Source organism: Talpa occidentalis, unplaced genomic scaffold, assembly GCF_014898055.3.
Source record: "Talpa occidentalis isolate TD23 unplaced genomic scaffold, MPIMG_talOcc4v2.1 talOcc4.16, whole genome shotgun sequence".
Taxonomy (NCBI): domain Eukaryota; kingdom Metazoa; phylum Chordata; class Mammalia; order Eulipotyphla; family Talpidae; genus Talpa; species Talpa occidentalis.
This window is the reverse complement of record NW_023601653.1, coordinates 76332406-76356462: the sequence shown is the minus strand read 5'-3', so window position 1 is coordinate 76356462 and position 24057 is coordinate 76332406. Positions and strand designations below refer to the sequence as shown.

The 24057-nt window shown below is 44.9% G+C and overlaps 1 protein-coding gene and 1 long non-coding RNA gene across 3 annotated transcripts; one reads left to right on the top strand and one right to left on the bottom strand.

Annotated features, from left to right (window-relative positions):
• LOC129146005 (uncharacterized) lies at positions 1-17531 on the bottom strand. Of its 2 annotated transcripts, XR_008552298.1 has the most exons (4): positions 17376-17531; positions 15457-15546; positions 6274-6469; positions 1-1368 (listed from the first exon to the last, which is right to left on the bottom strand). It is a non-coding gene; the product is annotated as an uncharacterized LOC129146005 (long non-coding RNA). The 2 variants fall into 2 exon arrangements; XR_008552297.1 differs by having other exon boundaries at positions 15457-17531.
• A 436-nt stretch (positions 17532-17967) lies between these two features.
• On the top strand, positions 17968-21341 carry LOC119247887 (tubulin alpha-1B chain). Its single transcript, XM_037514675.2, has 4 exons — positions 17968-18080; positions 19372-19594; positions 19723-19871; positions 20179-21341. The coding sequence occupies exons 1-4, from the start codon at positions 18078-18080 to the stop codon at positions 21157-21159; spliced, it is 1356 nt and encodes a 451-aa protein (XP_037370572.1). The 5' UTR covers positions 17968-18077; the 3' UTR covers positions 21160-21341.
• The last annotated feature ends 2716 nt before the right edge of the window (positions 21342-24057 follow it).

Below are 24057 nucleotides of genomic sequence, written 5' to 3'. Positions count from 1 at the left end.
TTCATTTTTTAATGTACAGTTTAGTAGTACAAGTGTTTTCATGTTTTTCTGCAACCAGTCTCTGTTCATCTTAACACAACTAGAACTATATACCCATTAAACAAGTCCCCTTTCCCCCTTTCCCCTAACCTTTGGCAATAACCATTGCATTTTCTTTTTCTATGAAGTTAACTATTCTAGAATCAGACAGTATTTAACTTTTGGTGATAAGCTTATTTCATTTGGCCTAATAGCTCAAGATTTGTAGATGTTATATAGCATGTGTCAGAATTTCCTTCTGCCAAAGAATATTCCATTCCATTCCATCCATTCATCTGTCAATGGACATTAGGGTTGCTTTCACATTTTGGCTTTTGTGAATAATGCTGCTGTAAACTTGGGTATACAAATACCTCTTCAAGGGCTTCCCTGGTGGCCTAGGGTCTAAACCTCAGCACTGTCACTGTGACAGCCTGAGTCAGATCCCCAGTCAGGGAGCTAACTCACATATGGTGCAGCAGATTCCCTGTGTCTATGGCTGCTCCCTTTAGCAGCATACTTCAGTAGATCTTCCTGTTCTGCTCCTCACTGTGTCTCTGATGAATCCTCTCATCCCATCCCTGCACCGCCATACCTCTGGCCTACACTGCAATTCTTCTACACAAAAATAAATAAAATCCTTTTTAAAAAATTACATATATACATATATATATTTTCCAGACCTTGTTCTCAATTCTTTTAGGAATACATCCAGAAATGGAATTGCTGGATCATATGGCAATTCTGCTATATTTCATAAATTTGAGGACCTGCCATACTGCTTTCCATAGAGGTGACACTGTTTTAGGTTCCTCCCACTGTACAAGCTTTCCACTTTGTCCATATCTTTGCCAACGTTGTGAGTGTGCATTTTTCTGACAGTTGCCATTTTGATGAGTGTGAGATGGAATCTCTTGACTTTGATTTGCATTTCCCTAGTGATTACTGATGTTCAATATATTTTAATGTGCTTACTGGCCATTTAGATATCATCTTTGGGTAAATATCTATTGAAGTCCTCTGCTCACTTTTCAATTGAGTTCTTAATATTGAAACACTTTTATCCTGCTCTTTATTTTATTTTTTTAAAGATTTATTTATGCATACAAGAGCTGGGGTACAGGCCAGAGGTGCTGGGGGTGAGAGGATTCACCAGAGACAGAGTGGAGAACAGAACAGATGGAGTGAATGAAATACACTGCTGAAGGGAGCAGTGGGCGAGTCAGGAGAGGTCTGCTGAGCCATGTGGGTAGCTCCCCGACTGGCCGGGGATCGAACTCATGTTGCAGAAGCTGTGGATGCTTCATAGTGCTGTGCTTAACCTCTTGTGCCACCAGGGAGGCCCTTGCTCTTTAAAAAAAAAAAAAAAAAAAAAAAAAAAGATTTATTTATTTATGCATACAAGAACTGGGGTATAGGCCAGAGGTGGGGGGCTGGGGAGAGAATTCACCAGAGACAGGTGAGGACCCACCACCCAGTGTTTGTTAAGTTTCATGCCATCACCAAGCACCAGTAATCCTCCACCATAGTCCACTGAGCCACAGCCCTCCTTGCCCCCCCCAACCCCCATAACCTTAGTTCTGCAGTTAGATTTCAAGGGTTTGTTTTGTTTCTGTCTGTTCCTTTATACACAAGTGAAATCATGCAATGTTTGTCTTTCTCTTACCATAATCAACGTTAGAACATTTTCATTACCCTCACAAAGAAATTTTACAACCTAAGTAACACTAAGCCTAGGCAACCACTACTTTTGTGTCAATCTGTTTTCCTATTTTGGACATTTTATGTAAAATGGATCACACAATATGTAGGCATTTGTAACTGACTTCTTTCTTTTTTTTTTTTAAAGATTTATATATTTATGCATACAAGAGCTGAGGTACAGGCCAGAGATGCGGGGGGTGAGAGGCCCCACCAGAGACAGAGTGGGGAACAGAACAGGCAGACTGACTGAAATACACTGCTGAGGGGAGCAGCGGGCAAGTCAGGAGAGGTCTGCCTCGCAGTGTGGGTTTCTCCCTGGCCAGCCGGAGATCGAACTCGTGCTGCAGAGGCTGTGGATTGCTTCATAGTGCAGTGCTTAACTCCTTGTGCCACCAGGGAGACCCGCTAACTCCTTTCTTTTTTTTTTTTTTAAACCAACTAAAGTAGATAAATTTTGGAAATATTTCCATTTCAGATCCAAATTGTTACAGGAAATGCTGATAACGGCACAAAATTTTAGAAGAGCGATTTTTTAAAATTTTGTTACTATATAATTCACATACCATAAAATTCACCCTTTAGTGTGTAATTTTAGTATACAGTTTGCTTTAGTACATTCACTAAGTTGTGCAATCATTATCTAATTCATAACATTTTCATCAAGTTACCAAAAACACTAAACTCTGTGTCCATTAGCAGATACTCTCCCCCTTCAGTGACCCCACCCACAGCAAATGCACGGCATGGCAAACACTATTTTCTGTTCCCATGGATTTGCCTATTCTGGACATTTTGCATAAACTGAATCATATGTGTAGCTTCTTTCATTTAATGTGATATTTTCAAGGTTCATCTATATATTTTGGCACATCTCAATATTTTTCTTTTTGTTGATAAATAACATTCCACTGTATGGATATATATTTTATTTATCCACTCATCAGTTAACGGACATTTGGGTTGCTTCCACTTTGGGGCTATAATGAGTAGTGCTGTGGAGGATAGCAGAATTTGACATCCCTAAACATGCACTTTGGCATAAGGATTGTTTTGAACTGAATGCAAAAAAAAAAAAAAAAAAAGGCCTCCCTGCTTTTCCTCAAACCAGGCATTTATATAGAAGTTAATCACTACAAAATCCTAAACACTGATCAGCTACATGACCCCACCAGAGTATTCTACATAGCAAACTTTACTGACTCTTCAGGATATTTAAAATAGCCTGGTGGCACAAGGGGTTAAGCACTGCACTATGAAGCAATCATCAGACTCTGCAGCACAAGTTCAATCCCCAGCCAGCCAGGGAGAAAACCACATGGTGCAGCAGACCTCTCCTGTCTTGCCCACTGTTCCCCTCAGCGTGTATTTCAGTCAGTCTGCATAAATAAATCTTTAAAAAATAATAATAAAATAGCTACCCAAAACATCACCTGCTACCATCTTCCATTAGTTTCCCATATACTTGTTCTCCTATAGTGTGCCACCTTTTCCTTTGTCTTGTCAGTTCTTGAAAGGTTTGTTTTTCCTTTGCTAACACCTGACCAAAATTTAACCAAATCTTTGAATTATTACTGTCCCTGAATTTCTTCCATATACATGATCTACATGCTAATAAGCTGCTCTTTGTTTTTCTCTTGCTAATATGTTTTTTGTTAACATCCCCAGTCAGGCCTCCCTGATGGTATAGGGGTTAGGTCTCTGTACTACCTATGGCTGGGATAGCGTGAGTTTGATCCCCAGCCAGGGAGCTGACCCATATGGTGCTGTAGAGCTCACTTGTCTTGTCCACTGCTCCCCGCTCAGCAGCGTATTTCAGTAGATCCACCTGTTGTGCTCCCTACTCTCTCTCTAGTGAATCCTCTCACCCCCATGCACCTCTGGCCTGCACCCCAGATCTTGTATGCATAAATAAAAATGAATTAAAAAAAAGATCCCCAATAAAGAATCTAGAAGGATTCTGTTGATACTGGGCAAAACTACAGGGAACTAAAACTGACAAAAGGAGAAGCCCAGGGGTGCCCCAGGAACCCCAAACTGTGAAGAGGGAAAAAGCCATGTTGCCTGTTCTAGTGGTTTGTGCCGCCTGCACATCAAAACAAAGTATTCAGCCTCTAGTGTGCTGAAGGAATTTTAATCCAGGGAAAGAGAGACATGGATGGGGAGAGAGAGGATGGAGGAGGGAGGGAGGAGGAAGAGGAGGAGGAGAATCAGGGGGAGAAGAATTTCAAAATACAAGATTTCAGAACAAGATCTGCTATCACCCATCCCTTTTTGAGCCAAAGTTCAGCTAAACAGGCAGGGCCCAGAGCCAAGTAATCAAGGCCACAAAGCAAAGCAGTCACAACAAATCAAAGGCACTTCCCAGCAGGAACCATAATCAAGGAGTTAGGTAGGTTCCAGAGAGCTAGGAAAGGGGTAATAATGCTGCCCAATCTGAATCCACCGAGATGAGGGTCATTGTCTCTGAGGAGAGCTGGGTTCTGTTGCCTGCCAAAGCTGCAAAAGTAAAAAAAAAAAACACAGGAAAAGCTTCCACCCCTATCCCACACCACTTCTCCCTCCTTCCCGGAAGTGGTCCCCCATTCAGGCAGTCCTGTTCACTGGCATACCGGGAGTTGTAGTCAGACGGTGGAGGTGCAGAGGTAAGGGTGGAGTTGGTAGGGTCACACTCTGGTTCGGAGATCCAATGCCAGTCTACTTCTAACACTATGAACATTGGTGTATTCTAGATACAAGTATCCTATAGTACCTATGACTTGCAAACATTTTCTCCCATTCTGAAGGTTTGTCTATTTACTTTCTTGATAGAATCCTTTGAAGCACAGAAGTTTTTGATTTTGACAAAGTCCAATTTATATTTCCTGTTGTTGCTCATGGTTTGGCTGTTGTTTCTAAGGCTTTGCTTAAAACCAAGGTAATTTTCTTCTGAGAGTTACACAGCTTTATCTATCACATTAGATCTGTGATCCCTTTTGAATTAATTTTTCTTTTTGTGTAAGGAAGGAATTGAACTTTATTCCTTTGCACATGAATAGCCAGTTGTCCCCATACTTATTGTTGAAAAATTATTTTTCCCTCATTGATTTGTCTAAGAACTCTTGTCAAAAACTTAATTGATCATAAATGTGAAAGTTTATTTCTGGACTCTCAGTTTTGTTTTTGTTTTTTTTAAATTTATTTATTCATTTATGCATTAAAAAAACTGGGGTATAGACTGCAGATGCCAGAGAGTGAGAAGATTCACCAAAGACAGAGTGGGGAGCAGAACAGGTAGTTCTACTGAAACACTGCAGTGGGCAAGACAGGAGAGGTCTCCATTACAGGTTATGAAGAAAACAAAGCAAAGAAAAATATTCTGGGCAAACGTTTTGAAAATACATACCATCTGTTATGGAGAGTATTTGGTGAGGTTGCATGTAAACGTTAAAAAAAAATACCAGAAGAGCAAATAAAAATACTGTCCTACTGTTAAAAAAAATGTGCTAAGAGGAACTAGAAAGCAGGTTGAGGGGGGGAGAAGAAATGGAGGGGGTGTGCTATTTTACAAAAAGAAGGTGAAGGTGTTTGAGGTGATAATATTGAAAAAATATTAAAAGATAACTTTTTTTAAAATGAGGGAGTAAAGTTCTCAGGGAATAGCAAATGAGGTAAAGGGAGTCAAGAGTGGAAAGCCTTGAGGCAAGTAGCATACTGTGTTCGATAAGGCTAAATGCAGCTGAAGTGGAGGGGGAAATGCTATAAAATGAAGTCTAAAAGGTAGCCAGGAACCAGACCATGTTAGAATTTTTTAGAACACTGTGAGTATTATGAATTATTATAAGAATGGAAAAAACCCTCCAAAATGGGCATGATCAGAGTTATATTTTTGAAGGATCATTTTTAAAAAAACAGTGCAAGCACAGAAACAGGGAGAGTTCCAATTAGACTATTTTTGTGCCTGGGAAAGAGATGACAAACAATTCAGGATATATTTTATAGACAGAGCTGGCAGGATCTGTTGATGTATTAGATGATAAATATTAAAGAGGTGGTGATGAAGAATAATTTGAAAGTCTTTGACATAAACAACTGGATGAACAGAGAGAACATTTATTGAGATGTAAACAGATAGCAATAGGAAGAAGAAAAGAACAGGTATGTACATGTATGTGGAGACAGAATTCAAGAATTCAAAATTCAAGACGATAAATTGGAGAGTCACATGTAAAAGAATGAATGTAGGCTCCCAGTCACAAAAATTAACTTGAAATGGATTAAATATTTAAATGTAAGAACTGAAACCACAAAACTCTTAAAAGAAAACATAAGAATAAAACTCCTCAACAAGGTGTTAGCAATGACTTTTTGGATAGGACACCTAAAGCAGAAGCACAAATATAGAAAATAAGTAACCCGGACTATAGCAAAGTAAAAAACTTCTGCACAGCAAAGGAAAGCAATAACCAAAATGCAAAGGCAACTTATGGAATGGAAAAAAATATTTGCAAATCATCAATGTGACAACGGTTTAATACACAAAATATATAAAAACCAAACAATTCAACAGCAAACCTGTTTGCTTTGTTTGTAGGGTTCCAGAGACCTCCAAAGAAGGTGAGGAAGCTTGCCTCCATTGGCAGGACTGGACAACCCGGCCAACGAAAATGCCCTGGTACCCTCGAGAAGAGGAAAGCCCAGGTGGAGTCTGATGAGTCCAACTTTATACCTGAAGCATACATCGACTGGATGCCACCGGTTCGCTCTGATCCTGTGTGGAGTATTTCAACAAAGCCATCTAAAAATTGCTGTTAGTTATTTTCTGCCCTGTGATTTTATGCAAAAATAGGAAAAATGGTTTAAAAGTAGATTTAGTTTGCAAACTTTTGCTATGCTGTTAAAAGTTTGGGATCAAGGTTGAGAAAATTTGTGTTTTACATAAGTTGAACCATTTTAACATTTTTTCCCTGTGATTTTGATATATTTGCTATCTTGTTTTAGCCAATGCTCCAAATTTTTTCTTTTGGCTTGGATAATGGACTATTTTTAAGTAATGAAACTCATACTGGACATTCATGGACAATGCTGCTGACTAATTGTTGCTTCTCTTACACACATTGTAACCCTGAAAAAAGACTGTCTCCTAAGATTGCACCATGAGATCTGTGCCACCATAGATATGGTGGAATAAAAATTAAAAGGGGGGATTGTAACAGGGTGGTTCCCAGGAAAGGGGGAGGTTCCCTGCCCCACCCAAGGGAGGGTGGAGCTGAGCAGGAAGAGGAGAAGCTGAAGAAGAGACTGAGGAAGGAAGCAGAATGGAGTCAGAAGGAGACCTGGAGGAGGCGCATGGAGCCTAGAGACACGTGAAGAAACTGCGCTTGTCTTCTGGTCGTGGACTGGGTGACACAGATGTGGGTGAGACCCATGGGGAGGTGACAATGGCAGCTTTTATCTTTTTTTTTTTTTTTTAAATAGAGGCATTTATTTATTTATTTATTTATTTATTCGTTTGTTCGTTTTTTTGTTTATACATGCACTGGGTACAGTCAGAAGCACGGGAGGGCGAGAGAATTCACCAGAGCCAGAGCGGGGAGCAGAGCAGGCAGAAGGACCGAAGTACACTGCTGAGGGGAGCAGCGGGCGGCAGGAGAGGTCTGCGCGCCATGTGGGACCCTCCTCTGGTGGCCCGGGAGCAGCCGGGGATTGAACCGGCACCGCAGAGACTGCGGGCAGCTTTGCAACCCAGCGCTCAACCGCTGCGCCACCGGGGAGGCCCGGCAGCTTTTATCTTGATGTTGATTTTGCTCTTTTCCTTCCGGGCTTGTCCGGTTGTTTCTGGCCCTTTTCTGTGGGTCCCCACTGGAAGATGCTTTAGACTTGTGGCAGGCTTTGGGGCCTTGCTCTGGGCCAATCCCATATGGATGGACTTTTACCCACGAGGGGACGGGTAACTCTGGATGCTTCATTTAGAAACTAGACTCTGCCTTACTTGTATTGTTTCCTAGTTTTATTAAAGTTCCTTCCCATTAAAGTCTCCTATGTTTTGTGTTGATGCGGCGGATGGCAGAACCCATGTAGAATAGGCAGGTTTGCGGGGTTTGGGCTGCCCTCTCCCTGCCCTATAACAATATGACTCAGGCACTGGGACTTAACCTCTAGGCCACCAGGGAGGGCCCTAGCTATTTTTTTTAAAAAGATGAAATCTTACCTTGTTGACCTAGTTGGGTTTTATCATGGCAATTCAAGGCCATTTTTTTTAAAGACTTATTTATTTATGCATACAAGAGCTGGGGCACAGGCCAGAGGTGGGGGGGTGGGGGGTGAGAGGATCCAACAGAGACAGAGTGGAGAACAGAACAGGTAGATTGACTGAAATACACGGCTGAGGGGAGCAGGGGGTGAGACAGGAGAGGTCTGCCTCGCCATGTGGGTTTCTCCCTGGTGGGCCAGGGATTGAACTTGAGCTGCAGAGGCTGCAGATTGCCTCACAGAGTAGAGCTTAATCCCTTGCGCCACCAGGGAGGCCAATCAAGGCCATTTTAATCAGCATAACTTGCCACATCAACAGACTAAAAGAAAAAAAATCAAAGGAGGATCTCAACAGGGACAGAACAAACATTTGTTGAACTTCAACATTCATTCATGATAAAACTTTTATCAAAGTAAACTTCTCTTACATACCTGTAGAGAAAAACTACAGCAAACATATTTAAAGTTGAAGCATGAAAAGCATTTCCTTTGAGAACACGAACAAGGGAAGAATGCTCATTATTACTTCTTTCATCACTCTAATGAAGGTCCCAGGCAGTAAATTAAGAAAGGCAAATAAAAGAAATAAGGAATGCAAAAGAATACACATACATTCAAATTACATGATTGTGGCATAATGAAAAAAAATTTTTTGGTCTTTTTCTCCTAGTTCTTGGAAAAGAGTTCTTAAAATTCTTGGAACATCACGAGTGAAAAAGTAAGAAGACTATCTTTTGTATGTTAATGAGATTACTGGTGGTTGAGGGGCTAGATCTCTTCAGAACAGAAGCTGAAAGTCCAATGAAATTCCAAGTCTTGGGCCTCCCCGGTGGCGCAGCGGTTGAGCGCTGGGTTGCAAAGCTGCCCGCGGCCTCTGTGGCGCCGGTTCGATCCCCGGCTGCTCCCCGGCCACCGGAGGAGGGTCCCACATGGCGCGCAGACCTCTCCTGCCGCCCGCTGCTCCCCTCAGCAGTGTACTTCGGTCCTTCTGCCTGTTCTGTTCCCCGCTCTGGCTCTGGTGAATTCTCTCGCCCTCCCGCGCTTCTGACTGTACCCAGTGCATGTATAAACAAAAACAAAACAAATAAAGAAAGAAAGAAAGAAAACATGCCTCTATATAAAAAAAAAAAAAAATTCCAAGTCTTAATTAGAGGGTTGGACCTTTCTGCCCCACCCAACTTCCCACCTCCAGGGAGGGGAGAAGAGTTCCCTCACCAATAGACAAGGATTTACTCAATGTGCCTATATTTAAAACCTCCATGAAAACTAAATGACAGGGTTTGGAGAGCTTCTGGGTTGGTGAGCACATCAAAGTGCTGGGGAGTGGTACGTCAGGAAAGAGCATGGCCACGCCACGCCTTCCCCATCCCTTGCCCTACACATCTCTTCCACCTGACTATTTCTGAGTTACATGCATCCTTTATCATTAAACTGGTAAATATAAATAGTTTTTCTAAATTTTGTGAGGGCTGCTAGTAAATTATTGAATCAGAGAAAGAGGGTCATGGGAAACCCTGAATTTATAGCTGATGGGTCAAAACCACAGGTGACAAACTGGGACTTGCAACTGGCACCTGAAGTATGGACAGTCTCCTGTGACTGTGCTCTTAATTGCTGGGGTCTTCACTCCATATAGTTAGCATCAGAATTGCCAGACACCCAGTTGGTGTCAGATAATTAAAGAACTGGTGTAGAAAAATGATGTCTTTGTCAGAAAAAAAACCTTATCAAATGGTTATGTAAACAAAAATCTTTACATACAAGCTGTTAAAATTTAAGAGTTTAGCAATGTTGTTTCTTGGTATTCTGTGTCCAGGTGGGTCACTTCTGAGAGCTGTTAACGTGATGGATCTGATCATCTGGCACAGCCTCCTGGTGTTGTTGCCTCTGTTGCTGTCTGGTCCTGCGTCCAGTGTTGTCCATCACAACTTTCAGCCCGCTGTTGCCAAAGGTTGTTGCAGTATCAGCTCAGCAACCCTGCCCGTGAGAGCCTCCAGCTGCCACTGTGAGTTGGACTGCTGCTTGCCAGTGTGCAGAGAGCCGAGGACCTCATTGACAGGACAGAACTATTTTGAAAGAGCAACCTTTTGTTTGGGACATCTGGACACTGTGGACACTTCTGGGGTGGGACAGACAGCCACGGGTGGCCTTAGAAACTCCATTTCCCATTTGTGGGCCTCCCTGGTGGCACAGGGGTTAAAGTCTTGGCGCTATCAAGCTATCACCAGCCACTGCTGCATGAGTTTGATCCCCAGGCGGGGGGGGGGGGCACCCACATGGCGCAGCAGACCTCTCCTGTCCACTCGCTGCTCCCCTCAGCAGTGCATCTCAGTAAATTCACCTGTTCTGCTCCCCACTCTGTCTCTGGTGAATCCTCTCATGCCCGTACTCTGGCCTACACCCCAGTTGTTATATGCATAAATAAATCTTTTTTTTTTAAAAGTACACACAGTATGTGTATAAAGGTTTTGCTTTCAAAATATTAGTTAAATAAATCATGATACATCTGTAACAATAGAATATATTGGGGGCCTCCCCGGTGGTGCAGCGGTTGAGCGCTGGGTTGCGAAGCTGCCCGCGGCCTCTGCAGCGCCGGTTCAATCCCCGGCTGCTCCCCGGCCACCGGAGGAGGGTCCCACATGGTGCACAGACCTCTCCTGCCGCCCGCTGCTCCCCTCAGCAGTGTACTTCGGTCCTTCTGCCTGCTCTGCTCCCCGCTCTGGCTCTGGTGAATTCTCTCACCCTCCCGCGCTTCTGACTGTACCCAGTGCATGTATAAACAAAAAACAAACAAACAAGCAAACAAATAAATAAAGAAAAACATGCCTCTATTAGAATATATTGGAGATAAAAAAATTAAAAGTAATGATATCCTCTAGGTGTTGACATGGAAACAGACACAGAATATGCTGAGAAGTATAAAAAACAAGATACAAACAACATGTACTAGTTTACTACTCTTCTGTAAGAAAGGCGTGAAATATGAATAAACAAACTGATCAATTTTTGTATTTTCAAAAAGACAAAGTTTTTTTTTAAAGATTTATTTACTTAATGCATACAAGAGCTGGGGGTACAGGCCAGAGGCATGGGGCAGGAGTGGGGGTGAGAGGATCAACAGAGACAGAGTGGGGAACAGAACAGGCAGCTTGATCAAAGTACACTGCTGAGGGGAGCAGCGGGCGAGTCAGGAGAGGTCTGCTGCACCATGTGGGTTGCTCCCTGACTGGCCAGGGATCCAACTTGTGCTGCAGTGGCTGCAGATAGCTTCATAGGTTGTATCTTACTTAACCCTTACGCCACCAGGGAGGCCCCCCAAGACAAAAGTTTTTATACCAAAAAAAGCTAATACAGGGCCTCCCCTGGTGGCGCAGGCGGTTGAGCACAGCACTGTGAAGTTGTCTGCAGCTTCTGCAGCGCAGGGTTGATCCCAGCCAGCTGGCAAGGGTCCCATATGGTGCAGCAGACCTTTCCTGCCTCATATGCTGCTCCCGTCAGCAGTGTCCATGGTCCCTCTACCTGTTCTGCTCCCCGCTCTGGCTCTGGTGAATTCTCTCACCCTCCTGCGCTTCTGACCTGTACCCCAGTTCTTGTATAAAATAAATAAATAAATCTTTAAAAAAAAAAGCTAATACAAATGCTTGTGTATAGGGACAAATGAGGAGGAATGGGATACATGAACACGGGGGTTGTGTTAGCTAGAGTTTTCCAGAGAAACAGAATGCGTGTGTGTGTGTGTGTGTGTGTGTGTGTGTGTGTGTGTGTGTTCAAACTCGCATGGACCTATGTACAAAGAGACAGAGATAAAAAGGTATTGGCTTATGTGATTATAAAGACCAAGAAGTCTCACTTCCTGCAGTGTCAGGCAAGGAGTAAATTCAACTTTCCTCTGCCTTTATGTTCTATGCAGGCCCTCAACAGACTGGATGATGCCCACTTACATTTTGGAGGGCCATCTATTTCACTCAGTCCACCAACTCAAACACAAATCTCTTCCTGAAATACCCTCATAGATACACCCAGAAACAATGTTCAACCATTCCTTAACCAGGTCAAGCTGACACATAAAATTAACCAACACAGGATAGGAGCAAAGCTTCTCAACGTATATCTTTTCACCTCTTCCAGTTTTGAACTATGGGAATGTTGAAGTTATTTTTAAGGTGTTTAAGTTTTGCTATCAAGTCTATTGTTTTTATTGCTTTGCTTTGCTCTGGTCTCACTGGTCGTATGGATGTTGCTTTAAAAAGACATACACTGGGGGCCTCCCTGGTGGTGCAAGGAGTTAAGACACAACCTTTGAAGCTATCCGCAGCCACTGTAGCACAAGTTCGATCCCTGGCCAGCCAGGGAGCTACCCACATAATGCAGCAGGCCTCTCCTGACTTGCCCACTGCTCCCCTCAGCAATGGACTTTGGTCAATCTGCCTGTTCTGTTCCCCACTCTGTCTCTGGTGAATCCTCTCACCCCCTGCGCCTCTGGCCTGTGCCCCAGCTCTTGTATGCATAAATAAATAAATAAATCTTTAAAAAAAAAAAAAAAAAAAAAAAAAAAGGACATACATCCTCAAACTCAGAGCTTTTGTAGTTGATATTCTTCTTAAAATGTCCACTCTACCAGTTCATTCAGGTCACTGTTTAAGTAACTACCTCCTCAGAGAGGTGTTTCCAGATCAGTCTATCTAAAATGGCATACCTCTATAACCTTAATCTCTTTTCTATATTTTTTCTTCATAACACCTACTAATACCTGACATTTTATTTCAAATCTCTTTGCTATCTATTCATTTTCTTTCTCCTTCACTAGGATATAAATTCCATGAAAGCAAGGACATAGTTTTTTTCATTATTATATCTACCCACTTATAACAAGTACCTGTCATGGAAGGCTCTCAATAAATATGTGTCAGGCCTCCCTGGTGGTGCAGGAGTTAAAGTCAGCGCTATCAAGCTATAAGCAGCCACTGCAACATGAGTCCAGTCCTCGGGGTTGAGGGGATTGAACTAATCCACATGACAAGGCAGACCTCTCCTGTCTTGCTTGCTGCTCCCCTCAGCAGTGTATTTCAGTAGGTCTGCCTGTTCTGCTCTCCGCTCTGTCTCTGATGAATCCTCTCACCAACTCCTCCCTCCCCGCCCCCCCACGTACCTCTGGCCTACACCTCAGTTCTTGAATGCATAAATAAAAATAAATATGTCAAGGGCCTCCCCGGTGGCGCAGCGGTTGAGCGCTGGGTTGCGAAGCTGCCTGCGGCCTCTGAGACACCGGTTCAATCCCCGGCTGCTCCCCGGCCACCGGAGGAGGGTCCCGCATGGCGCGCAGACCTCTCCTGCCGCCCGCTGCTCCCCTCAGCAGTGTGCTTCGGTCCTTCTTCCTGCTCTGCTCCCTGCTCTGGCTCTGGTGAATTCTCTCACCCTCCCGGCTTCTGACTGTACCCAGTGCATGTATAAACAAAACAAACAAACAAATAAATAAATAAATAAATAACATGCCTCTATATAAAAAAAAATTAAAAAAAAAATAAATAAATATGTCAAATAAATAAATGAGCCATACTGTTCTCCTTATATTGCACAGTGGACTCTTCACCCTACTTGGCCTCTCTGTAGCATTTGATACTGTACCACTTCTCAGTCTTGAAACTCCCTTTCCTTAGATTATGAGGTCCCCAGTTTTCCCTGTCTGATCATTCCTTTTTGGACTTCTTTTATAGACTCCTTTTCTCTACTTTAAATATTATCATTTTTCAGATTCCCTACTATGGTCAGGTTCTCAACTTCACAGTTCATTACTAAAGCCCCCACCCTTCAACCTCTATACTTCCCCTCTCCAAGTGGTATTATCTATCCTCATGGTTTAATTATCCTCTTTATGTAGAACACTCTCAAGTCTCTCCTCTCTCCATTATCTGCACATATGACTGACTAATGGACATCTCTAGGCATATGTTCTAGAGACACTCAAACTTCAAAATGTGCCAAAAGCCTAAACTGTTCACTTTTCCTGTGTCTGTGGTTTCCCACCCACTTCTTCCTTTTTCTCATCTCAGTGAAAAATGCCACCATTTAACCAAATATTCAGCCTGCAAATTAACTTCCATTCCTACTTCCCTCATAATCTGCATCTAATCAATCACCAAATCCTCTACTTAACAGCAAATTACATATTAAGCACCTACTATGTAATAATAAGCCTGGAGCTAGGTGGTTTTAAGATCGGCCTGGCAGCTTCACAGTGTCAGAGCACTGAGTTGGCATCTCCCTGATTCTCTTTATATTAAGATTCTCAAGGTCTTAAGTTGGCTCCATTTGTTATACCTGCACAGAGCATTTCCACAAGCAGAAAGTAAGAGAAAGGGTTGCAACAGAAGGGCTTTCCTCAAGGATGTGATCTCTTTTGATGGAGAAGGAAAACCACTCCCAGAAATACCCTGACTGACTTCCCTTTGTGTTCTACTGGGCAGAATTTGGTCCAATTGTGAAAGACACTGAGAAACAAGTATTTAGCATCAGGAAACAAGGTTCCCTTAATTTGTCCTCTGGGATTGGGCACATGAATATCCTTAGAGAGGGAGAGTGAGAGCAAGAAAGAGATTCTTTTTTTTTTTTAAAGATTTATTTATTTATACATGCACTGGGTACAGTCAGAAGCGTAGGAGGGTGAGAGAATTCACCAGAGCCAGAGCCAGGAACAGAAAAGGCAGACCAACAAAGCATACTGCTGAGGGGAGCAGCGGGTAGCAGGAGAGGTCTGCGCGCCATGTGGGACCCTCACCCGGTGGCCGGGGATCGAACCGGCGCTGCAGAGGCTGCGGGCAGCTTCGCAACCCAGCGCTCAGAGGCTGCGGGCAGCTTCGCAACCCAGCGCTCAAATGCTGCGCCACGGGGAGGCCCCAAGAAAGAGATTCTCTTAGCAAAGAATGAAAGAAAGTGATTTTTGGAAGGGCAGCCAAGATTGACTGCCATAAAAACAGAATGGAGCTTGCACTCTAAGGAGAAATTTTAAACAAAAATTCATAAATGAAGCTTGAGAAAGATAATTAAGGGTCTAAAGTCATAGCATTATTAACTAACAAAGTTAGCATTGAATCTAGTACCATCTAAAATCAAAGTCCAATTTCTTTCCCCAAGTCAGTGGAAAAAAAGAACACAAAAAGGCATATATAAGTTTATAACATGCAACAAACAAGAATAAAAGGTCAAGTATTTGAAAATAGTTGATGCTTGGTAAATTGTTGCTATTTGTTATTTTTGTCTTTCCTAGAAGAGCTAGTTAAATAAACAAAACATTTTGTGACCTTCTGTATCCAAATCACAATATAAAACTATCCAAAATGCTACTGACTGCTTAGAACAATAGCAAATGGTTGGGATATTAAGTAGCAAAGATGGGGCTGGCTCAAATTGCAACACAGGGCTTCTCACTACCTCAAAGGCTCAAAGAAAATTGTGGGCCTGAAGCTCTCTTGCCTGCTTGTGACCATGACGGTGTTTCTTTTCACCAACCTTTTCCCTTTGCAAAGCAGTAGCTCTCCTGCCCATCTCTGACTATGTAGGTGCCTCTCCTTTCTTCCTCCTTCTCCTAGTAAACCTGTCCTTTAAAAAGAGAGGGAGAGAGAGAGAGAAAGGGAGGGGAGGGAAGGGAGGGAAGGAGGGAGGAAGGAAATTTTTTACAGGCCCTGAAATAGCCTGACAAAATCTTGCATAATCAATTAAAATGTTAAGTCAATAGCTATCAATCATACTGTGCTTATATTCCATCAATAGTTGAATACTATTCAGGTAAGATAAAGTATATATATCTACATAAAATGTAAACAAATAGATCCATGTAAGTTTATGGGTAAAGAGGTGAAAGTCAGCCTTTCCTCTCAGGTACTCAAGAGGTGGCAAAATAAATTAACTACATTTTTCTGGCATAAAGATACCAAATTCAAATATTTAAAGGTCCCTTTTGGTTCTAATACTCTCTGAAACCTGATTATCATCAGGGACCTAAAAAAAAACAACACTCAAATACTTCCTCATTTGCAACAGGGGAATTCACAGATTACAAGGCTAGCAAAGCTAATGGTTTTAGGATGGCATCTGGGGAGACATATAGGCCCACAGGTGCAAATCTCTGCAGTGAAAGCTCTGAGGTTCTGCAGTTATTGCTTTCAAATGGCTTTCATCAAGAGCAAAAAACAAAATGGAGTTCTGCTGGGTGGCTCTCTAACATTTGGTCATCCAGACAAGTTATTTTTCATCTTCTAAGAATAAATGAGAGAATATCTAAATGAGACAGTATTCAAAAACATCTTGTCTCCTATAACCCAGTTTGGGAAATATGTGCAAATTTGGGGTTTGAGTTGAAAAATTTTTAATAGGACCACAAAAAAAATTACAAAAATGAAAATCTCGTTTGCATTCCAGGTTCCTGAGTGGAGATTTTATATAGATATTGTATCCTTACAGAACATACACACATCATTGCAGTAAATGTTATTTGTCTGATATAATGGATAAAGATTTTACCAAATCTGAATAAGGTGAAAACTGAATACAAACTATGAATTTTTACCTAATACAATGTCACAGGGAGGATATTTAAAATAATTCTATATAAAATAATTCTACATAGTAACAGCAATAACTCTCTGCTAGGACCGTTTTAAAACCACTCTTTTACCCAAAATAATGACTTCATGCAATTCTAAGGGTTAGCAATGTAGTTTAAGGCCTTGGAGTAGAGTTTTCTGAAAGAAGGGGAAAAAAAGCTAGGCTATTCCATATAACGTAGGCCTCCTAACAAGATGCTATAACCAACTGATCTATCTTGAGATAACAGTAAGCAGTTAGTTATTGAATAGTTTTACAAAATCCTAAACAGCACAAGGAATCCTTACTTCCTAAGATCCTTCCATATCATGGAATTTCCTCCCTATCCAAGTTTCAGTCCTCACTTTCTCAATTCAGCTACCAAATTTGAAATGTGCCTTGAAATCTTCCTTTTTGAAAGCCTCCCCGGGCTGTGCATAAAGTTAGTGGTTTGCGTTTTAAAATGGGGCCTCCTCTGCCCTTTTCACAGCTTCCATGTTCGATGCTTCGGTTCTCTAAATACCTGCTTTCAACGGCTGGTACTGTTACAGGGCAGGGAGAGGGGCAGCCCAAACCCCGCAAACCTGCCTATTCTAAATGGGTTCTGCCATCCACCTCATCAACACAAAACATGAGACCTCCACCCTCCATTTGGGTGGGGCAGGGAACCTGGAACCTCCCCCTTTCCTGGGGACCACCCTGTTACAGTATCTTTATTTTAAAGACGTGCTTCCATTCAACCCAATAATTCTATCCTTTTTCCTAAACGTCTACGTTATCAGGTAAGAACGGCACAGAACGCCCTGCCTAAAAAGGAACTGAGAAAAGGAAAAGGCAAAACTCACTGACATATTGTAGCAACGAAAATAAGCGGCTGAACTATCGGGACTAGAAGTTTCTGCGTTTCATGGTGGCTCGCCTTTAAAATGGTGCGGACGTCTCCGTCTTAGGGTTCGTCCATATTGAGGCTAGCCTCCGGCCCGGGCCCCATGTTGGTTTGTTCCCAGTCAGCTCCCGCCCCGCGCCCGGCCCCAGCCCGGCCCCGCGCCGCAGACTGCAGCGTCCGAGCGCGCGGGCCCCGCCCCGCAGGCACCCCCTCCGGCCCGCAGGCCCCCCACTCGGCCCCGCAGGCCTCCCCTCCGGCCCGCAGGCCCCCCTCCGGCCCGCAGCCCCCCCCCCTCCGGCCCGCAGCCCCCCCCCTCCGGCCCGCAGGCCCCCCTCCGGCCCGCAGGGCCCCCCCAACTCAGGCCCCCGCCGCCCGCAGGCCCCCGCCCCGCAGGTCCGCACCGGCGGGGGCTCCGGGCCGGGCCCGCCTCTGCGGCGGCCGAGCCCGGCGCCGAGTGGGCGCGCCGGGCGGGAGGAGGGGCTCGTGGCCGAGGCGCCGCCCGGGCCCGCCCGCCCCTCCCGGGGCCTCTACTTAAGTGGCTCCGGCGCCGCCCCCGCCTCAGTGCGTTACTTACCTCGACCCTTAGCTTGTCGAGGACGGTAACGGGGCCCGCCCTGCGTCTGCTCCCGTCTCCTGCGCCTGCCGCTGCTAACGACCGACCATGGTGAGTGGCCCGCGCGCGGCGCCGGCCTCGCCCAGAGGCCCCGGGGAGAAGCGGCCGGGCGGGGGCGGCCTGGCCATTCTAGAGAAGCGAGCCCGGGGCCTAGGTCGGAACGAGAGGAGCCGGGTTTGTGGGAAACGTCGGGGACCCGCGAAGAGGGGGGACCGCCGTGGTTTCTCAAATTTCGGGAATAGTGGGGCGCCCGCTCCCTGCGCACTGAATAGGGCTCTCGTTTAGCTCTTCCTCCTGGATGCGACACCTTCAAGACCCGGGGCTCTTCCCGCGCGTTCCCATCCCCCCATCCTCCCCGGTCTGTGGCGGGGGCGCGCGCGCGCAGGCCTCTCCCGCCCTCGCTTCCTCCTCAGAGCTGAGCGCGGAGGCGGGAAGGAGCCTGGCCCTAAGGCGCAGGCGCGACCGTTACCTTCCCGCCAAGGGACGGCGGGAGGCCGCCCCCGCGCCTGCGCACTTGAGCGCTGCGGTCTGGCAAGAGGGCGTGTCTCCTCTCACCCTGAGTTACTTCCCCCTCCTTTTTTTAATGGAAAAATAAGAAAAATGTGGTGTACTCATTGTCAGTGCTCTACTACCCCGGTGTATCAGGACAACCAGCCACTAACGACTAAAAAGCCGCCTGCTCTCCCTCGAGCCCCGCCGTCTTGTTAGGCGTGCCTGCGGGGGCAGGTGATGGAGGTCGGGGATTTGGGGGGATGGAAATTGGATCTTGGGCCAGATCTCGGCCGCTGATAATCCCCCCGCTGGGCTGTGACAGGTGTGGAGGTGCTGGGCTGAGCCAGCGCCTGCAGGGTCTGGAGGACAGTTGGCCAGGGCAGCGCCCCCGTGACGAGGCTGCTGCTTGCCTCTGCAGCTGCGCAGACGGAATTGCTCATTCATCTTGTGCCGCAGCGCCCCACCCCTGGGCCCTGCGGCCAGACATTTTCTCTGCACTGTTCTGGACACGTGCTTCCTGTGCTGGGGCTGCCCGGAAGTCTGACCGCCTAGACTCAAAATGGGATCTGGGGCCTGAGCACTGGGTGAATGCTCTCTTCCCTGGGGTAGTCCTCCAGAGGAGGAAGCTGTGACTAAGCTCCCTTCTTGCTCTGGAAGTAGACCTTTCCAATTGAGTAGAGGAAAAACTTCTGGCAGCAATAAGTATAGCGAATCCCCTCCAGTGAGAGCGCTACATTTTATTCATTTTCAAAGGGAAACGTGTAAGTTTAAGAATATATAATTTGTTCTGCTTCAGTCACCTGCTACATTGGTTTAAATCCCAATTTTTTTTTCCTCTCTTGTCTCACAGCGTGAGTGCATCTCCATCCATGTTGGCCAGGCTGGTGTCCAGATCGGCAATGCCTGCTGGGAGCTCTACTGCCTGGAGCATGGCATCCAGCCCGATGGCCAGATGCCCAGTGACAAGACCATTGGGGGAGGAGATGACTCCTTTAACACCTTCTTTAGTGAGACCGGCGCTGGCAAACATGTGCCCAGGGCAGTGTTTGTAGACCTGGAGCCCACAGTCATTGGTGAGTTGACCTTAGTAACCCAAACGGGATGAGAACCAAGTGAGTGGGACTGGAGGTGTGTCCTGGGGGCTCCCCTGACAGCCTGGGTGCAGATTGTTAGTGATGGGGCCACTTGTTTCCTTTTCCAGATGAAGTTCGCACTGGCACATACCGCCAGCTCTTCCACCCCGAGCAGCTCATCACAGGCAAGGAAGATGCTGCCAATAACTATGCCCGAGGGCACTACACCATTGGCAAGGAGATCATTGACCTGGTCTTGGACCGAATTCGCAAGCTGGTAAGTATCAGATTTAAATAAGTATTTGAAGTGGGCAAAGGAATTCCATTGCCAGTTTAGTGGCGAGACCAGACTACAGTATTTATTTTGTGCTTGTGAAAACTGGAGTTGGCTTGCTGCTTGCTCTGAGTTAGACTCTAGGTGATGGCACAATTTGCAAAAGTGTCTGCTTACAAACAGTTTAAACTGTTCTTGATTTAAAGAAATGGTTTAAATCAATGGTTCTTGATTTGAAGAAAAAGTAAGTGGATGTCTTAAGTAGGAAAATGCACCCTGGCATTGAATTTTGTTTTCTCTTATCCTGCAGGCTGACCAGTGCACAGGTCTACAGGGCTTCTTGGTTTTCCACAGCTTCGGTGGGGGCACTGGTTCTGGGTTCACCTCCCTGCTGATGGAACGTCTCTCTGTCGATTATGGCAAGAAGTCCAAGCTGGAGTTCTCCATTTACCCAGCCCCCCAGGTTTCCACAGCTGTAGTTGAGCCCTACAACTCCATCCTCACCACCCACACCACCCTGGAGCACTCTGATTGTGCCTTCATGGTCGACAATGAGGCCATCTATGACATCTGTCGTAGAAACCTCGATATTGAGCGCCCAACCTATACTAACCTTAACCGCCTTATTAGCCAGATTGTGTCCTCCATCACGGCTTCCCTCAGATTTGATGGAGCCCTGAATGTTGATCTGACAGAATTCCAGACCAACCTGGTGCCCTACCCCCGCATCCACTTCCCTCTGGCCACATATGCCCCTGTCATCTCTGCTGAGAAAGCCTACCACGAACAGCTTTCTGTGGCAGAGATCACCAATGCATGCTTTGAGCCAGCCAACCAGATGGTGAAATGTGACCCTCGCCATGGTAAATACATGGCTTGCTGCCTGTTGTACCGTGGCGATGTGGTTCCCAAAGACGTCAATGCTGCCATTGCCACCATCAAGACCAAGCGCAGCATCCAGTTTGTGGACTGGTGCCCTACTGGTTTCAAGGTTGGCATCAATTACCAGCCTCCCACTGTGGTCCCTGGCGGAGACCTGGCCAAAGTGCAGCGGGCTGTGTGCATGCTCAGCAACACCACAGCCATTGCCGAGGCCTGGGCCCGCCTGGATCACAAGTTTGACCTGATGTATGCCAAGCGTGCCTTTGTTCACTGGTACGTGGGTGAGGGCATGGAGGAAGGAGAGTTTTCTGAGGCCCGTGAGGACATGGCTGCCCTTGAGAAGGATTATGAGGAAGTTGGTGTGGATTCTGTTGAAGGAGAGGGCGAGGAAGAAGGAGAGGAATACTAATTGCCTTTCTGTCCTGCAGCAATGTCATACTATAATTCGGCTTCAACGTTAGCTAATAGGCACTGAGGCATTCTGGTTAGATTGTGTTTTAACTGTGAATCATGTCTTTTTCCATGTGTATCTGTTTTCTTCATGTGTCAAAATAAAGGCTTTAAGGAAAAAAGTTTGACTTCTGAGCTTTTTCTAAATTGATTTTTCAGTCCTTGATAATACTATACTGCTCATCCAAACCTAGACAAGAGTCTGTAATAGGGATGTAATATGGAGCCCATTTCTGTCTGGCTACCCCTGAAAGGGAAAGGAAGCACACTGAACTGGAAAAGCAGACAGTTTCTGAGACTGGTCTATTAACTACACCTCAGCCACTTTTAGAATCCAGGTCATTAGGGTCCCTGGGAAAATTATGTACTGAAAGTCATTCAAGTCCAGAGTTAATCTGCTCTTGAGGTTATTGAGTAATTACTAGTGAGTTAAATATAAGAGTATTCTGCAAACATGACTGCTTTTCAAAGGGGCCAGCTTAACTAATCAAGGTAATATAAGTCACAATTGCCCCCCTTGGGAAGGAAAATAGCTGTCTAGGGGGGTATTTGAGCATATTATAAAACCTAGCCTTTAAAAATGGAGAGGAAGGGCCTCACTGGTGGTGTGAGTGGGGGTTAACACGCAACCTATGAAGCTGTGTGTATCACTTGTTGCATTCACTGCAGCACGAGTTTGATCCCCGGCCACCCAGGGAGCTACTGACATGGCACAGCAAACCTCTCCTGACTCGCCAGCTGCTCCCCTAGGCAGTGTGTTTCAGTCAGTCTGCCTGTTCTGCTCCCCACTCTCTCTGGTGAGTCCTCTCACCCCCACACACACCTCTGGCCTGTACCCCGTTTTTGTATGCGTAAATAAATCTTAAAAAAATAAACAGAGGGAACTGAATTAGTGACCAAATGGAGTGTAAACTCTTAGTGCTAAATTCGCTACGGGGGCGCCATCTTAAGACTCAAACATCTCTTTTTACAAAGCAAGAGGAAAGCAGCTTGCTTCCCAGGAGGATAGCCAGGTGGCCTAAAGTTAGGGAAGCACACCTGCCCTGTATGTACCATGTGCTTTTTCAGGGTTCTGAGGTATAGGGCAGGGGAGACAGAAGCAAGGGTTTCAACTGCATCTAATACTTCGAAGAGGTGGTTTTTCTTTGAGGCAGGGGCGGGGGCTATTTATATGTTTAATAGGTATAAGGTAAACAAGGCAAAATGTTAAGATAACTTGGTGGTAGGTAGATAGTTGTTTGCAGTTTTATTGTTAGCTTGCTACATAAATTGCCCAACAAGTTTGGCATAAGACTGTGTATCACCTGTTGTTTCCAGGGTCAGGAATTGAGGAGCAGCTTAGTTGGAAGATTAGGTCTCCAGGTAATTCATAAGGTAGCAGGGAAAATGTTGATCAAGGCTGGAGTCATCTGAAAGCTTTTGGGGGCCTGGAGGATTCACTTCCAGGTGGTTTACTCATGGGCAGTGAGTTAATGTTGGCGTAGCTTAGTAATTCACCATGTGGACCTCACTATGGAGCTATTTGAATGATGACATATAAGGCAGCACCCGCCCACACACCCCCCCCCCCCCAGTGAGGGAACCAAGAGGGCAAGTTAGAAAGCTTAATGTCTTGCCCAAAAATAGATGACTGGATCAAGAAGATGTGGTACATATATACCATGGAATATTACTCAGCATTCAAAAAAGATAAACACATGCAATTTGCAGCAACATGGATGGCGCTGGAAGGGATCATGCTCAGCGAAATAAGCCAGAAAGAAAAAGAAAAATACCGGATGGTCTCACTCATAGCAGGAATCTAGAAAACTTAAATAAGGGACCAGGAAAATGAATAACTATAAGAAAGTGAAAATCAAAATCAACAAAAATCTATGAACCAGAGACACTTTTGGGGGGGGCGTGGAGGGAGGGGAGGGATTGGGGTCAAAATGGGGGGGTTGAAATTGTATGGGGAATATAAAAATAAAATTTATTATATATATATTAAAAAAAAGAAAGCTTAATGTTTTATGCTTTAACCTTGAAGTAACAATTTTGTTGTTTCTACAATGTCCTATTTGCTACAAATGTCAGTCCTATTCATTAGAGGGAAGTTACACAATGACAGTAGGAAGAAACAGTGGGAATTATTATATATGAAGCCCTAAGGTTTAATGTTTCTGTTGAATAGAAAATAACAGTGATAGTATCCTTTTTTTTTGTCTGTATACTTGAAATATTTCATTTTTAAAGGGGGGTCTGTAGTGTAGAGGCTTTCCTTCCATTTTCAACAGTTCAAACTCAAATTTCAGTATTTGTTATTCTTTTAAGTTCTTTATTTTTTTTAATCTTTTTTTTTGAGATCTATTTATTTATGCATACAAGAGCTGGGGTACAGGCCAGAGATGCGGGGGTGAGAGGACTCACCAGAGACAGTGGGGAACAGAACAGGCAGATTGACTGAAGTACACTGCTGAGGTGAGTCAGGAGAGGTCTGCTGAGCCATGTGGGGTTGCTCCCTAGCTAGGAGCTCATGCTGCAGAGGCTGCGGATAGCTTTGTAATGCAGTGCTTAACCCCTTGTGCCATCAGGGAGTCCCTCTTTTAAGTTCTTTAGAACAAACATCTATCTACTGAACTATCCTCCTCCTGAAATATCCTTCCCCCCTTTTACCCTAATTGGTTAATGACCCAACTTGCTACTCGAATTCTGTATGCCCCTCTCTCCCCACTGTTCCAAATCACCTTAGACATCAATACCATGACTAGTAGTTGATTAATAGACAAAGTCTTTGGTATACACAACACTAAATGAGGGACAAGGGGGTGGGGGTGAGGGGTTGGCTATAATGAAATGCTGGGGTAGTGAGACAATG